Here is a 14105-nt window from a genome sequence, read left to right as displayed (position 1 = left end):
TCTATTTTAACTTTTTAGAACCTCATGTTGTTTCAAAAATGGCTGTCCAATGCTCCCCTTTTTCCACACGTTGGCCAACACTGTCCCTTATCTAACAGGTGCGAACATACAGAAACATTTGCTAACATGGAAAGGGATAAAGAAAGTGTGGTATAAATACACAATGAAATATTATACTATTCTGTGTTTTTTAGAAGAGAAGGAGAGAGAGGGATACTAAATAGAATACACCTATAACCCCAGCACTTGTGAGGCTGAGGCAAAAGGTCACGACTTTAAAGCTTAGGCTACATGGCAAGACCCTGTCTCAAAAACAGAAAATGAAACTCCTGTCATTTGTCATAATATGGTTGAATCTGGGTTAAGTGAAATAAGCCAGAAACAGGAAAGAATTATTCCTTAATGCATGATCTCATTTGTATGTGGAATCATCAAAATCCAGAGAGAAACAAAGCAATGTTAACAGAGGAGCAGGACACAAATGGGGAGGGGATGTCAAAGAGTAAAATGCAGCAAATAACTAACATAAACAAGTCTAGACATCCAATGTTGAGTCTAAGAGCTGCAGTCAGTAACTGTATTGTATTGTATTGTACTGGGGGCTTTTACTCAATGAGTAAAATGTAAGAGGTCTTCTGACCTCTCTGGCCACTTATTAGCATCTTTGCATCTTGATTGGCTTATCTTTAGTTTCAGCACTCTCTAAGGCTTATTATATTCAACTACTTTTTTCTTCTATAGTTATATATTTCCTCTGAACACTTTTATCCTTTCCTTGTGCCTCCAACTACTCTCCACATGGTAAGAACTCAAAAAGCTTTCCCTGGCCTCCTTGGTCTCCTGTGATACTCCAGGGTCCTCTATCTATATTACCTTCCAAGCATCATCAGCTCCCCGGTGATATGCCCACAAGCCCTTTAACTACCACACTCTAAAAGTCTAACTCTTCATTTATTCCTGCCCCTCTTCTCTTCCCCTCTCTAACCACAAACCTAGGGAGGATTCTATATCTCATGCCCCTTCCCATTCCTTCTACATTCAACCACAAATGCCAGGCAATTCTCCTGCTTCCCAAGTATTGTTGTAAACATTCTCGATTCTCTATCCAGACTACTATTTCCCACTGGCCCCATCTTCCCAATCCCCAGCCTCCAACTCTTAGCATGCTGCTTTCATGGTGACTTTGTGTGGAATTCACAATTCTTCAGTGACTCAACAGTAGATGTGGACACAAAACCTGAAATTAACTAGTCTCATCTGTCTTCACATCTGCCCTTGCCCTTCATTTACTACGATAGCTGACCAACACAGAGCTCTCAGGCCATTCTATGACCACATAACCACTCAAGCTGTTGCTTCTGGTAATGAATGCTCTTTGTTCCTATCACGCTGCCTCAGGTTTCTTTCCTTTGAGGCGGGAGGGGAAAGGGGGAGCTATCTATTTGAGACAAGGCCTCTCTATATAGTCCTAACTGTCCTGGAACTCATTCTATAGACCAGGCTGGCCTCAGACTCGGAGATCTACCCGCCTCTGCCTCCAGAGTGCTGGGATTAAAGGCATGCACCACCACACCAGACTTGTTTCAGTTTTCAAGTCTGAGCCCTAAGACAGCCACTACTGAAACCATTCCTTGTCATTCTAGTCAGGGACACAGAGCTGTTGGGTTCCTCTGTACATGCCCAAGCTCTATTATAACAAACAGCATACTATCTGAACTGTACATAGATACCCAGGGTCTTACTATCCTATAAGCTCCTTGGATAAAGTGTCTATTTCTCATCTTTCCATTAGCAGGCACTAATCTGACATGTATAGCATGGAGCTAAAGGAAAGAAGTAGGGAAAGGTATAAATGATAATACGTCAACAAAGCTGTAAGAAAATCAATTGAACTTAAAAGCCTAAGTATATGCAGCTATTTCTAATTCCATTTAATTATAAAGAAATATAAAAATATGGTTATTCAAATATTACCAATGTAACAAAAAAAACTTATTATTTAAATAAACAGGAAATAAGGATCTAAGAATTCCCAATATAGCTGGGCATGGTGGCGCATGCCTTTTATCCCAGCACTTAAGAGGAAGAGGCAGGTAGATCTCTGTGAGTTCAAGGCCAGTCTGGTCTACAGAGTGAGTTCTATGATAGCTAGAACTACATAGTGAGACACCCCTCCCCCCCACCAAAAAAGGTCCCAATAAAACCAATCACAAAAGAGGCTCACAAAAACATGGCTCTTTATGTGACTCCCACCCACCCCCTAAAAAACAAACCATCTCATTAAGCTGTGCTCTTGGACTGAGCAAAAGACTGGTTCCTTCCTCTATCAGCTCTCCATTGCTCCCCTCTGTCAATATTCTGCATACCCTGTCTCAGCTCCCACTACCAAATCCAGATCCTATGGGAAGCTCCTCTTACTAGAGCTGCAAGTCCCAGCTCTCAGGTTAATCTGGATGTAAGCAGGGAGAGGAATCAAGACCCGGAAGAAAAATGAAGCTACTATTGACCAACAACCTATTTTCTAGCGGTCACTCTACTTTACAATCACTGAATCTCACAGCAACCGTGAGTAACACCCCATCTTTCAGATGAGGAACTGTCCCCAAGATCACACAGCCCACTCTCAAATCCAAAAGGACAGGCCTCCAGCATTTATCAATGACCCTCAACATCCATGTGAAAGAGGATGTGTTTCAGCCACACTGAATTATCAGAATACAATCTTCTGCAAAATACTACTATGCATTTCAGTTAGACCAGCCTTTTAAATGGGAATTACAACCCCAGAGTTTTATATATATATATATATATATATATATATATATATATATATATATATATAGAGAGAGAGAGAGAGAGAGAGAGAGAGAGAGAGAGAGAGTTGAGGGATAAAACACCTTGGGACAGGACAGCTCACAGAAAAAAATAAAAACAAATACAAAACCTTGGCAGCAGTAAAAGGTTTCTGAGTGCCGAATGACCAAAGGGGGAGTCTCTTGAAGAGCTAGTGAATGCGGTGCCATGAGACTTCACTTCACACCATACATGCTGCCACACCATGTGACACAGAATGCTGCTCAAACACCTCAGCTTCCATCTGAAACAACTGTACATTAGAAACGCCAGTGGTTTTCCTTTACATGCAAGGGGGTCTGCTCTTACAGAAACATAACAGCTTTTTTTGTTGTTGGGTTTTGTGGTTGTTGTTGTTGTTGTTGTTGTTTTTCAAGACAGGGTATCTCTGTGTATCCCTAGCCCTGACTATCTTAGAGCTCCATGAGACCAGGATATCCTCCATGCCCAGCTCTAGAACAGTTGATTTCAAAAATTACTGTTTGAGTTGCTGACTTGAATTCCATTCAAAGTAATTAAACTTAAAGAAAATGTTGGCTTGGGGTTGGAATAGGGTGTCCAACAGTTTCTGAGGTGGTCCTAAGCACATTTCTGTCATTTTTTTACTACATATTTATATGAAGCAACATTCTTGGAACTGATGATTATAACATCAGAATATATACCCTCTGTGAAAAATGCTGAAGATGTTCTAAGTCCTGAAGTATCTAGTCTCCAGGCAAGATTTAATTCTGTATGCAAATAAATGAGAACATCTATTTCATTACCATGCAAATTTCTCTTCTGTAATAAATGGTGAAGGCATTCATATATCAAACAACTATTTTTAAATGAATTGCTTCATGACTTATTGTAAGTAGATGTTTGATTTATATACCTACTTTACATACCCTATATGCCAAGAGTTGTTTAAAAATTTGTTAGAGAAAAGGGAATGTAAGTGGAAAAGTTTAAAACCTGTGGGAGCACACAACATCTCTAACAGCATGTGATGGTTTAAAAGGCTTTAAAAGTATTGTAACCTGGAAAACCAAATGCTACTGGTTCTTCTTTTTATGTAAGTTCGTTTGTTAACATGAAAGAAAACAGACCTGAAAATGGACTTTTTAATTCAGAAACTAGAAGCTGGTGGATTCCTGAGTTCCAGGCCAGCCTGATCTACAGAGCAAGTTCCAGAACAGCCAGGGAAACCTAAGAAACCCTATCTCAAAAAAGAAAGAAACAGAGAGAGAGAGAGAGAGAGAGAGAGAGAGAGAGAGAGAGAGAGAGAGAGGAAAATCACTTTTAAAAACATATCAGGTTCCTTTTTTTAAATTAAAAAAAAAGATCTTATTTAGACAAGGCTAGCCTAGAACTCAAAATTAGCCTGTCTGTGCCTCCTTAGTGCTTAGGTTCTTGAACAGACATGAACCAGGACTCTCAGCTCAGCAGGTTCTAGACTGAGGTTTTGCTTTTAAGACAATTTCCTTCTACAAAAACTTAGTGTAAAAACTCGCCAAGAATAGGAACTACTTCCTCTTGTTAACTGGTAAGAACATCCGTGGGAAATGTGCTTCTGTGACCAGGTGCTGTCATTTAAATAAAACATCACACTGGGCCCTGGAGACCAGTGCTCATAATAGAAATACCACAGACTGCGGCAGTACAGCAGATATGCCTATAATCTACTGACAGAGTGTACTCCTCAGCAAAGCGAAACCAGATGTCTGGTGTGAAGTCAGATGTCTGTGGACTTGTCTTTCTCAGCTACAGACACAGTATTAGATACACTAAATGCACAGCTTAGCTGTATATCAGACCCACAACTTGGCAAAATCATGACAGTTTGGACACGAAGCATCAGCATTTTTATTATAATGCTTATAAACCAAAGATATTTCTGAAATAGAAATCCTAACTTTGAGCACTCAGATAAATGTGGTAGCCTGCCTGTCTCACTTTGGGAATGGTGTCAGAGCTCTTTTACACACATGATAGAAACCCTTTCTCTTGTTCTCAAGCTGACACTCCTTAGGCAGGACTGTAGAATGATCCGATAAAGGAAAATCAAGCCACATGAGGGTCTCTGTTTCAGAAACTCTGGGATCGGGTGCAGGAGATATATGTCATCTGCATGATGAAAATGCATAAATCAGACTTAGCACTTGTGGGAAAACGGGTTCTAGGCTGCCTGGCACTGTGCAAGGGAAGATCATAAGCAAATGATAGGTAGGGCTGTAAAGTTGGCTCAGCAGTTAAGAGTAATGGCTGCTCTTCCAGAGGACCTGGGTTCAGTTCCCAGCACCCAGGTTGCAGCTCACATCTGTCTGTAATTCCAGTTCCAGGGGATCCAAAACCTGCATAAGCCACACATGCAGGCAAAACACCAACGCACACAAAATAAAAATAAATTTTAAAAAAAAAGAAAGAAAATGTTGGTCGATCAGATGGCAACACGGGACAGTGAGCACATGCGTGCCAGACTCTGCTTCGTCCAGTCTTCATTTCTAGGTCTGCACTGTTCTATTTAGAGAGCATCAAATCCAGCAGCAGGGAAGCTGTAACCACTCCCAAGGACAGAGCAAAGAAAACAAAGACTCGGAGTCAAGGCTGCATCGAAGATCACAGAAACAATGCCGGACATGGTGGCACGCTCCTGGAATCCCAGCACTCAGGAGCCTGAAACAGGAAGATTACCAGTTCAAGACCAGCCTGAGATACACAGTGAGAAAGTGTGGAGGCTGGGCGGAGGCTGTGTGGTAGAGTAACTGGCTGAGAAGGGGCAGGGGCCTGGGTTTGACCTCCATCACCTCAGAAAAACAAAAGACTATATAATGGATGACTCTTCTACACGAGGATTTTAGGGAGCGCCTGGACTAGTGGCAAACAGCCAAAAGAATAGGAGAAAAGGAAAAAATTTACAGGTGCACCAAGTAATGGTAACATATAATATGTACACGACATTGTATATGTTTAATACAGATAAATGCCTCAGCTGTATGCCTAATTAACATGTAGCTGTGAACTTAATACATGGTACAAAACCTTGGAAAGGTAAATACCAAAATATTAAAAAAAAAATTCTGAGGTAGATTTATATTAGACTCCAGTTTTTCTTTCATACTCCTATAGGAGTTAACCTTAAGTAACTTAATTTTGACCTTAACCTATTCTCAGGCCAATAAAGAAATGGGTTAAATGTACAGAACCCCATGGCAGGTGTGTTTCAGTACTACTCTCCTAAGTACATCACCCTTAGCTGTCGCCCTGTTCCTAAAATTAAGCCTTCTTGGAGAACTCAAAGCGTTACTCTCATCCAGTCATTGTGCCCGAACACTGCATCCACTGCACCGGAAAATGACTAGAACACTATGCATTATGGAAAACAAATCTCCGTGGCTAGTCACCCCTGAGAGTTTACTTCTGACTCTACCGGAGAAGTGGAATGATATAGCACTGTTCTCATACAACACTGAAGAGCCGTAAGCCACTGAGACGGCAGCAGAGGGAAGTTCTTGCACATTTACACATAATTATTCAAAACTTCCACAGAAACCTGAGGCCCAGCCCCCCGAAAAGGCCATCTCCCACAGTCTCATTCTCCACATCCTGTTTTGTTTGTTTATGGGATTTCGTTTATTTTATCTTTGAGACCAAGTCTCACTGTGTGTCCCTGGCTGGCCTAGAACTCCCTACATAAACCAGGCTGACTCTGTTGGGACCAAAGATGAGAGCCATCACCACCAGCCCTCCAGACCCCATTTTAATCAGCGTTCATTCAACACAGGGTGAAAGGACATCATAAGTAGAGCCCTTCATTAATAAACAACCATGTCCTAGTTTTTCATGAATTGTGTGAACCTCCACTACTTCACAAGGAAGCCAGGTTCATATGTGGCCTGTGCCAGGATGGCCACTAAGGGTAAGTCTAGCTTTCGTAAGTATACACACATGTGGTTTACTATCCTTGCTTATAGCTAACCTGAATTTTAGGTAAATGTTAACAGTGACATATTTAATGCTGGGAGGTTCCCAACCTGAGAGAAGCTATATCACCACATAGAGACTAGGGAAGCAGTGCATTGGAGAAAGAATAGAGGTCTCAGGGAAGAACCAATGGAAAGAGATGACACTGAAAATCTCAGTAAACTTCCTAGGACTTCACCATAACTTTTCAGAAAAGCACAGACTGCTTGAGAACGAATTCTTTCTTCCATAATTCTGAAAGATCACAGAAGAATTTCAAGTATATGAAATTGCTATTGCCTTTATGGGGTCCTGTGTGCTTCTTCCCCCGGTTGGCAGATTTTAAAATGTAAAGATTCCTGGAGGGGTAATTACCAAGCAAAGACTCGATTAACTAACACCCTACTGGTGAATGCTACCTCAAGACAAGGGGCCAGAGAGGGACTGGAGCATCACTGTGCCAGGTTAAAGAGGTTCTGAAAGGAAATGAGTTTTCTGTCAGGTGACTTAAAAAGCTGTTTAAACTTCCAGCAGACTATACAGACTTCAGAAGCCTAAAGGAAGGCTTGGGCTTGGGGCCAGTGACCTTTGAAGGTGGGTCTCCAGTTTCTGATAACAAGTGAATTTTGGACCCAGGTTCCCAGGGGCAGAGTTCCCCCTCTCGAAGAATAGTCTTGGCTCCTTCCGCCCCTAAGCGATACTTACTTACCCTTTCTCCCGCTCTTCCTCGGTGAGAAGGGGTAAGTGGTAATATTGTACCCTCGCCCAATTTGGCCAAAATCCTAAAAGTAAAAACGACAGAGACAGGTCCTTTAAAATCCTGTGGCTCGAGCCTGAGCGGCTCCCACCAGCTGCCCACTACTCCAGGAGCAGCGCTACCTCCCGGCCGCTCTGCGGGCACCCCTGACCAGGAGGAGGTCGCCTACTTGCCCCGATCGGGGCTCGGGTTCCCTAACTGAGAGAGAAAGAAGGGCAGAAGACGGGGAGGACAGCCGCGCGGCCTCGCTGGAACACGCGCACGCACGCATGCTCGCCACCGTCGCACGAGTAGCGGCCGAGCGGCTCCCCGCCTCCCAGCAACGCCCCCTGTCCGAGGCCGACCCCGGGATAAGAGAACCCCGCCCGGAACACCGAGGGGTCCACCCAAGCCCACCCGCACGCCTCGCCGCCCCGACCCGCCACCCCATTCCCCGCGCACCCGCTGCGCAGCTCAGCCCAGGGGAAGTCCCTGCGGCACGCCCCGCCCTCCGCCGCGGCACGCCCCGCCCAGCCCGCGCGGCTCGCTCCGCCCACCCCCGCGGCTCGCCCAGACCCCCACCCCCAGCTAGGCGGCAGCGGGAGGCTCCGCCCCCTACGGAAATCCCGCCCCCGGAACGCGGCTCGCTGTTGACCCGGAGCCAGGAGTTGGTTTACAACAGGTCAGCGGCGGTGTTGAGCCAGCCGGCCGGCAGTTACAGCATTAGGAGCTTTAAGTCTAAGCCCGGCGTCGTGTTCATGGCTAAAAGGGCAAGAAAAAGCAGCAAACCACCGGAAACTTCCATTTTTGCTTCCTCTAGCAAGCCAAAAGAGAAATCCAGAACAATTTTTTCTTTTTTTTTTTTTTGAGAAACTACGGGGTTTGTTTATACTTAAGCTTTTGCTCGCTAATTGTACAAAATCTTTACTGTGTTATTACAACCTACAAAAACAGTGTAACAGAAAACTAAACAGACAACAAAATTGGTTCCCTTTTTTTACTCCTCCCCAATTGTACCTTTATCTTCTAGCTTTATCCTTCTAGATAATGCTGAACTATCATTCTTAGGTTTATGTAGTGCATAGTGCCCTGACACTCAGCATTCAAAATTAATTCTAAAGATGGGAGAATGTAAGAGACTTAAATAGAGCCAGGCGGTGGTGGCACATGTCTCTAATTCCAGCACTCAGGAGGCAGAGGTAGGCAGATCTCTGAGTTCGAGGCCAGCCTGGTTTACAGGGCGAGTTCCAGGACAGCCAGGGCTAAACCGAGAAAGCTGTTCTGGAAAAACCAAAAAGAGAGAGAGAGAGAGACTTCAATGGGCTGACTGAGAATTACAGAAGTCTACCAAAGAGAACAAGGTTACTGTCCTGGATAGGATGTAGGTGCAGTTATTCTTAACAGTAGCTGAAATAATTACTGCAAGGTAAGTTTGATCCAGCCAGTCATGACTTAATTTCAAGAGCATATCTTGGGGGCCACTTCTGATGACAGAGCCTATTTACAAATTGGATTAGGCCCTAATAGTAGAGAAACTCCAAATTAAACAAAAGGTTAGTCCAGTGAGGACCCTATGGGATGGGATGGAATTAACATAGATAAACAAAGACAAGTGGTGAGGGCTTGATGTACTGGAAGGTAAATACGTCTACAAAAAGAGTTGCTAAGTGACGTTGTCACTAAGATTCATCAAAGGTATTTAAGAAGTCAAAGTAACTGAAAAAAGCTTATACCCCCTATTTTTCACAACTGTAAGTCATTCTGGAAATGACAAAAATCTGAAGTCAGAGCCAAGAATACTTTTAGGACATTGATACTATTCTGTATGATACTATATTATAATATATGTCATTATACATTTGTTAGATCCACAGATGTACAACAAAAATAGTGAGCCCTAATCTCTGACTTTGGGTGATAATGATATGCAATATACATTCATCAATTTTAACCAGTACTCTGCAACGTGCATGAGGGAATATGTGGGTGTCCTGCAATATGTGGGGATTCTGTCCATTCTGTTCAGTTTTGCTCTCTATCTAAAACTGCTTTTTAAAAATAAAATTATATTTTTAAAAAGAAGCTAAGATAAAGTCTCTGAACATCTTTTATTCTTCAAAGTAATTACATTTGAAACTCAAATATTTGACATCAATGCCATCAAGAAAACTAAATCATACATTCCTAACTAAGATACAAATTTACATTATGGTTACACATCATATTTAATATTCAACAGGCTATTGAATCAAAGTGAGCCAGAAGTAATTAGGCTTATATATTCTGTGGGTGGAAGCAGGGGTAAAGAGGTTTCACCTGCTTAGGGTATGGTGGGTAGTCATATGAGGAATGAGGACAGGAAATGGAGACTCAGGGATGGTTCCTGAGACCAGAAGATCTGGACTTATTGTCCATGTTCCATGAAGGGTTAGGGTTAGGATTAGGGTTCACCTTGTGCTGAACCATGCTGATCTTTGTAGGTCAGAACAGACCATGAAGTTAATGTCCTGATGGTACAACAGAGGAGACCTGAGTAAATCCAAAAAAGGCTCAAGGACAGATTTTTAAAAACTAGTAGAGAGAGAAGACATCTACTTGTATGGATTAAATATATCACAGTAATAGAATTTAGAAATCTGGAAAGTAGAGCCATGGTGGTGCATGCCTTTAATCCTAGCACCAGAGAGGCGGAGGCAGGCAGATCTCTGAATTCAAGACCAGCATGCTACCAAGCAAGTTCTGGGACATCCAGAAATACACAAAGAAACCCTGTCAAAAAAAAAAAAAAAGTAAAGAAATTTAAAGTGTGCCTGAAGTCAACGATGAAAGTTACCATCAAATCATGGTATGAAATAGATTTTTTTCCCAAAGACTGATTTCCAATGCTTAGAGAAGACGCTTTACCAAAGATAAGGCTAATATCATTAAATAATGAAAATTCACTTTCTGGAAATGAAGCACTAATAGTCAAAATTAAGTGAAAGTAGAAGAAAAACCTACAGACACTGGTATAAGAATGACCAAAGAAGAATTGTTTAAAAACATTAGTATGACCAGGATAGAACTACACACATCACACAGAGAAATCCAGTCTCAAATTTGAGATCCACAAGTTTTTAAACAAATTGACAGTGACTCAGGAAGATGACGGGTCATCTTCTAAATTGATTGGCCAACTTTGTGTCTGTCTACCTCAAGAAGGCAAATAGTACCCAAAGTAAATGACAAATAAAACAGAATAGCCAGCACATTTCCAGAACTGGACTCGGAGAGTTTTCTGTAATTGCCGACCCAAGATGAAATGCCCTAGGACAGGAAACAATTGGCCATGGTTTAAAAAAGAGGAGCATTGTGTTACCCTGAACTGGATGCAGTTAAAAATCACTTTAGACCGAATTCTCTGCAGATCAGCTTTGTGTTTATGTATACAACAGCAAAACTCAAACTGTTGACAAGCCCGTGAAAGAAGTCTCAAATAAAGATGAAGCTGCACTAGAACAGTGGTTCTCAACCTTCCTAATGCTGCGACCCTTTAATACCTCATGTTGTGGTGACCCCGGAGCACAAAATTATTTCCATTGCAACTTCATGACTCTAATTTTGCTACTGTTATGAATCATAATGTAAATATCTGTGTTTTCCAATGGTCTTAGATGACCCCTGAGAAACGGTCATTCAATCCCCCAAGGGGTCTTGACCCACAGGTTGAGAACCAGTGCACTAGAGGCAGAAGAAAAGAAATGAACTAAGAAAACTGAAAACCATTGTGTAGGGTTGTGTATTAGTTACTCTCCTTCCTTCCGTGATCAAACACACCTTCAAAGGCTACTGAAGAAGGGAGAGTTTGTTCTCACCCACGGTTAGAGAGAATCATCCACCATGGAGGGGATGGCATGGAAGCAGGACAGGAAGTGGATGGTCACATTGTGTCGCCAGCCCATGGAATGACACCAGCCACATTCCAAGTAGTTCTTTCCAGTTAAGTCCTTTGGGAAACAACCACATACACACACCCCAAGGTGCATTTCCCTAGTGATTCTAAAATCTATCAAGTTGACAATGAATTATAGATTTGGAATTTATGAATGGTATCAAGCAATATGACAGAGACCATGGAAAGAAGTAGAAGAAAATGAACACAAAGCTTGCTGCAAATCATTTTCAAAGGAAAGTGATGACCCCATGGCTTGTATCTACTTTACTGCCAAGGAGCAGTTAACCTTTAAATCAATTTTACTTGTATCCATGCCTGTACCATATAGATTATTTGAGGAATAAAAAACCAAGAAAAGCAATGGCATTAAGCTATATAATCACCGAGTATTCATCACAGACCGCTTCCATGATGTGCCTGAGGACTTGGATGATGTCCTCTTGAATGTTTTCTGTAAGACTCTTCAGCAACATAAACTGTTTAAGGTTGCTAGGAAGAAGTTTGCCCATCAAATTCTGGACACGATCAAGGAGATTGCCAATAAGACATACCATGTTCATTTTTGGAAAGAATTTGCCATCAACATCCAGTTTAGCATGAATAAAGAGCTTACAGCTTGTAAACTTCTTGTTTCAATTAAAAAATCATTCAGCTAGCATTAGAAATATAGACCAAAATGGAGAAAGAATGACAGGAAAATGATATCTACTTCATGACCTAGCTCAGAAGAAAAGAGGCCAAATCTCTGCTTGTTGAGTGGCTTCTGGAACGGGCTATGAAATTATTTGCCTCACATAGATACATGGTTTCACATTGCTTTTTCTGGGTTTGATATGAAAGGTTCTAGAGTATTGCAGAAGAAGGAGTGAAGTGTGCGGAAAGTGAGAAAACCAAGGGAAGTCATGAAGACACTGAGAAGTAATTTGAGCCACTGCTCAGGTAGATGAGAGATAAGGCCCTTAAATTGAGGACAAGACTGAAAGGCTGTGAGGTGTCCCTGTGCTATTGTGGCCAACATGGGGGATGGTCTAGCAACATGGACAGAACATGAAAGCAAAATACACCAAACAGTCCAGGACATCTGTACAATTATTTTGCCGGCCAGAGAAAGCATTTGAAATTAATTCCACACTGATCAGAGACATGCTTCTACAAATTAAGGAAAATGAAAATGGAGTAACAGCCTTGGATCGTAGTGGAGTTTTGTTTGAAATGTCAATCATTCAGCCAGGCTCTCTTCTCTCACACACCAAAGCAAATGGGGATAGAACAGAAGGAATGATTTAAACACTGAGCCTGAAGAACTGCAAGAGGAACCAGAAGATGCTGAAGAAACAGCACACAGCAGAAGACTTCGGTCACCATAAAGAAATGATGGGTTAGGCAGTGGTGGCGCACGCCTTTAATCCCAGCGGGAGGCAGAGGCAAACAGACATCTGTGAGTTCGAGGCCAGCCTGGTCTACAGAGTGAGTTCCAGGACAGCCAGGGCTGTGACACAGAGAAATCCTGTCTCAAAAAAACAAAACAAAAAAAAAAAAAAAGGAAGAAATGATGAACATGAATCACCATGAAAAGATAATGAACATGTAGACCAAAAGAACAAAGAAAACCACAGCTGAAAAAGATTAATTGGGAATCACACTCTGAACTTGGGTCCTGTGTGGAGAGGAAGTGTGAAATTTTTAAGTCATTTCTTTTGTGAGAAACTTGTTTTGGATTTTTACCACTCCAGCCTCCTTCACCCTGAATTGTCTAATGTTGGACTTGCCATTCAGAAGACAAGTTAAGTTTTTAGTAGAAATTCTTTTTAGTATTCTCCGGATATGCAAACTTGTACTATTTAATCATTCTTAGTATAAAATCTTTTGAGTTCTGTAGATATTAAAAAACCCCAAATATAATAAACTTATATGTATATCTAAATATACATATATATATATATTGATGATGATGAATTGCTAAATGGTCTTATTAATAAAAAACTGAAGCCAGATATTGGAGTGAAAAGCTGAGAGATCAGAAAAGCAGAAAGAAGCCGGCCATGTTCTTACCACTTGGAGATCCTCCACCAAAGAGACCTACTTCCTATATACCATGCCTATATGCCTTTCTGTTCTGCCATCTTATTTCCTCTCTCTGCCCAGCTATACCATTTCCTCTTCCTGTCCAGCTCTGTCACTTCCTGTCTGTCTGTACAGACTTCTAGACCTTTATGGTTAACTAGTGTTGGAATTAAAGTTATGTACCACCATGCCTGACTCTGTTCGTAGTGTGGCCTTGAACTCACAGAGATCCAGATGGATCCTTGCCTCCCAAGTGACAGGATTAAAGGCATGTGCTACCATTGCCTGACTTCTATGTTTACTATAGTGTCTGGCTTTTTCCTCTGATCCTCAAACTTTACTGGGGGACACAGATAAAATATCACCACATGTATGTACACACACAATGCACATTCTTATCTATACACATTGGCCATTGGTAAGCAAATACTGTAAAATAATATAGAATAACTGTTCTCAAAGGTTTTGTTCTCAAAATCTTTTTTTCAATTAATGAATTTTATTCCTTGACACTCATATATGTATATAATGCACTCTGGTTACTCCCCTCCCCCTTATTTACATCTTCTTATA

The 14105-nt window shown here is 41.7% G+C and overlaps 1 protein-coding gene across 8 annotated transcripts in view; it reads right to left on the bottom strand.

Annotated features, from left to right (window-relative positions):
* The window catches only part of Immp2l (inner mitochondrial membrane peptidase subunit 2), an 868678-nt gene extending 860645 nt beyond the window's left edge, over window positions 1-8033 (bottom strand). The window contains exons 1-2 of one of the 8 annotated variants that reach the window (XM_052738392.1): window positions 7997-8033; window positions 7508-7580 (exon numbers count right to left, since the gene is read on the bottom strand). Coding sequence is in view for 1 of the 8 variants with exons in the window: in XM_052738391.1 (XP_052594351.1) it covers window positions 7504-7580; window positions 7678-7826 (226 nt within the window). In the remaining 7 variants the exon portion in view is untranslated. Of the gene's footprint in view, window positions 1-7503; window positions 7829-7996 lie in introns of those variants that run through there. The other 7 variants (XM_052738391.1, XM_052738395.1, XM_052738396.1 and 4 more) reach the window with 7 other exon arrangements.
* Window positions 8034-14105: the final 6072 nt, after the last annotated feature.

The sequence above is a fragment of the Peromyscus californicus genome, unplaced genomic scaffold, assembly GCF_007827085.1.
Source record: "Peromyscus californicus insignis strain IS unplaced genomic scaffold, ASM782708v3 Scaffold_15__1_contigs__length_86483966, whole genome shotgun sequence".
Classification (NCBI taxonomy): domain Eukaryota; kingdom Metazoa; phylum Chordata; class Mammalia; order Rodentia; family Cricetidae; genus Peromyscus; species Peromyscus californicus.
This window is presented reverse-complemented; position numbering and strand designations above follow the sequence as displayed.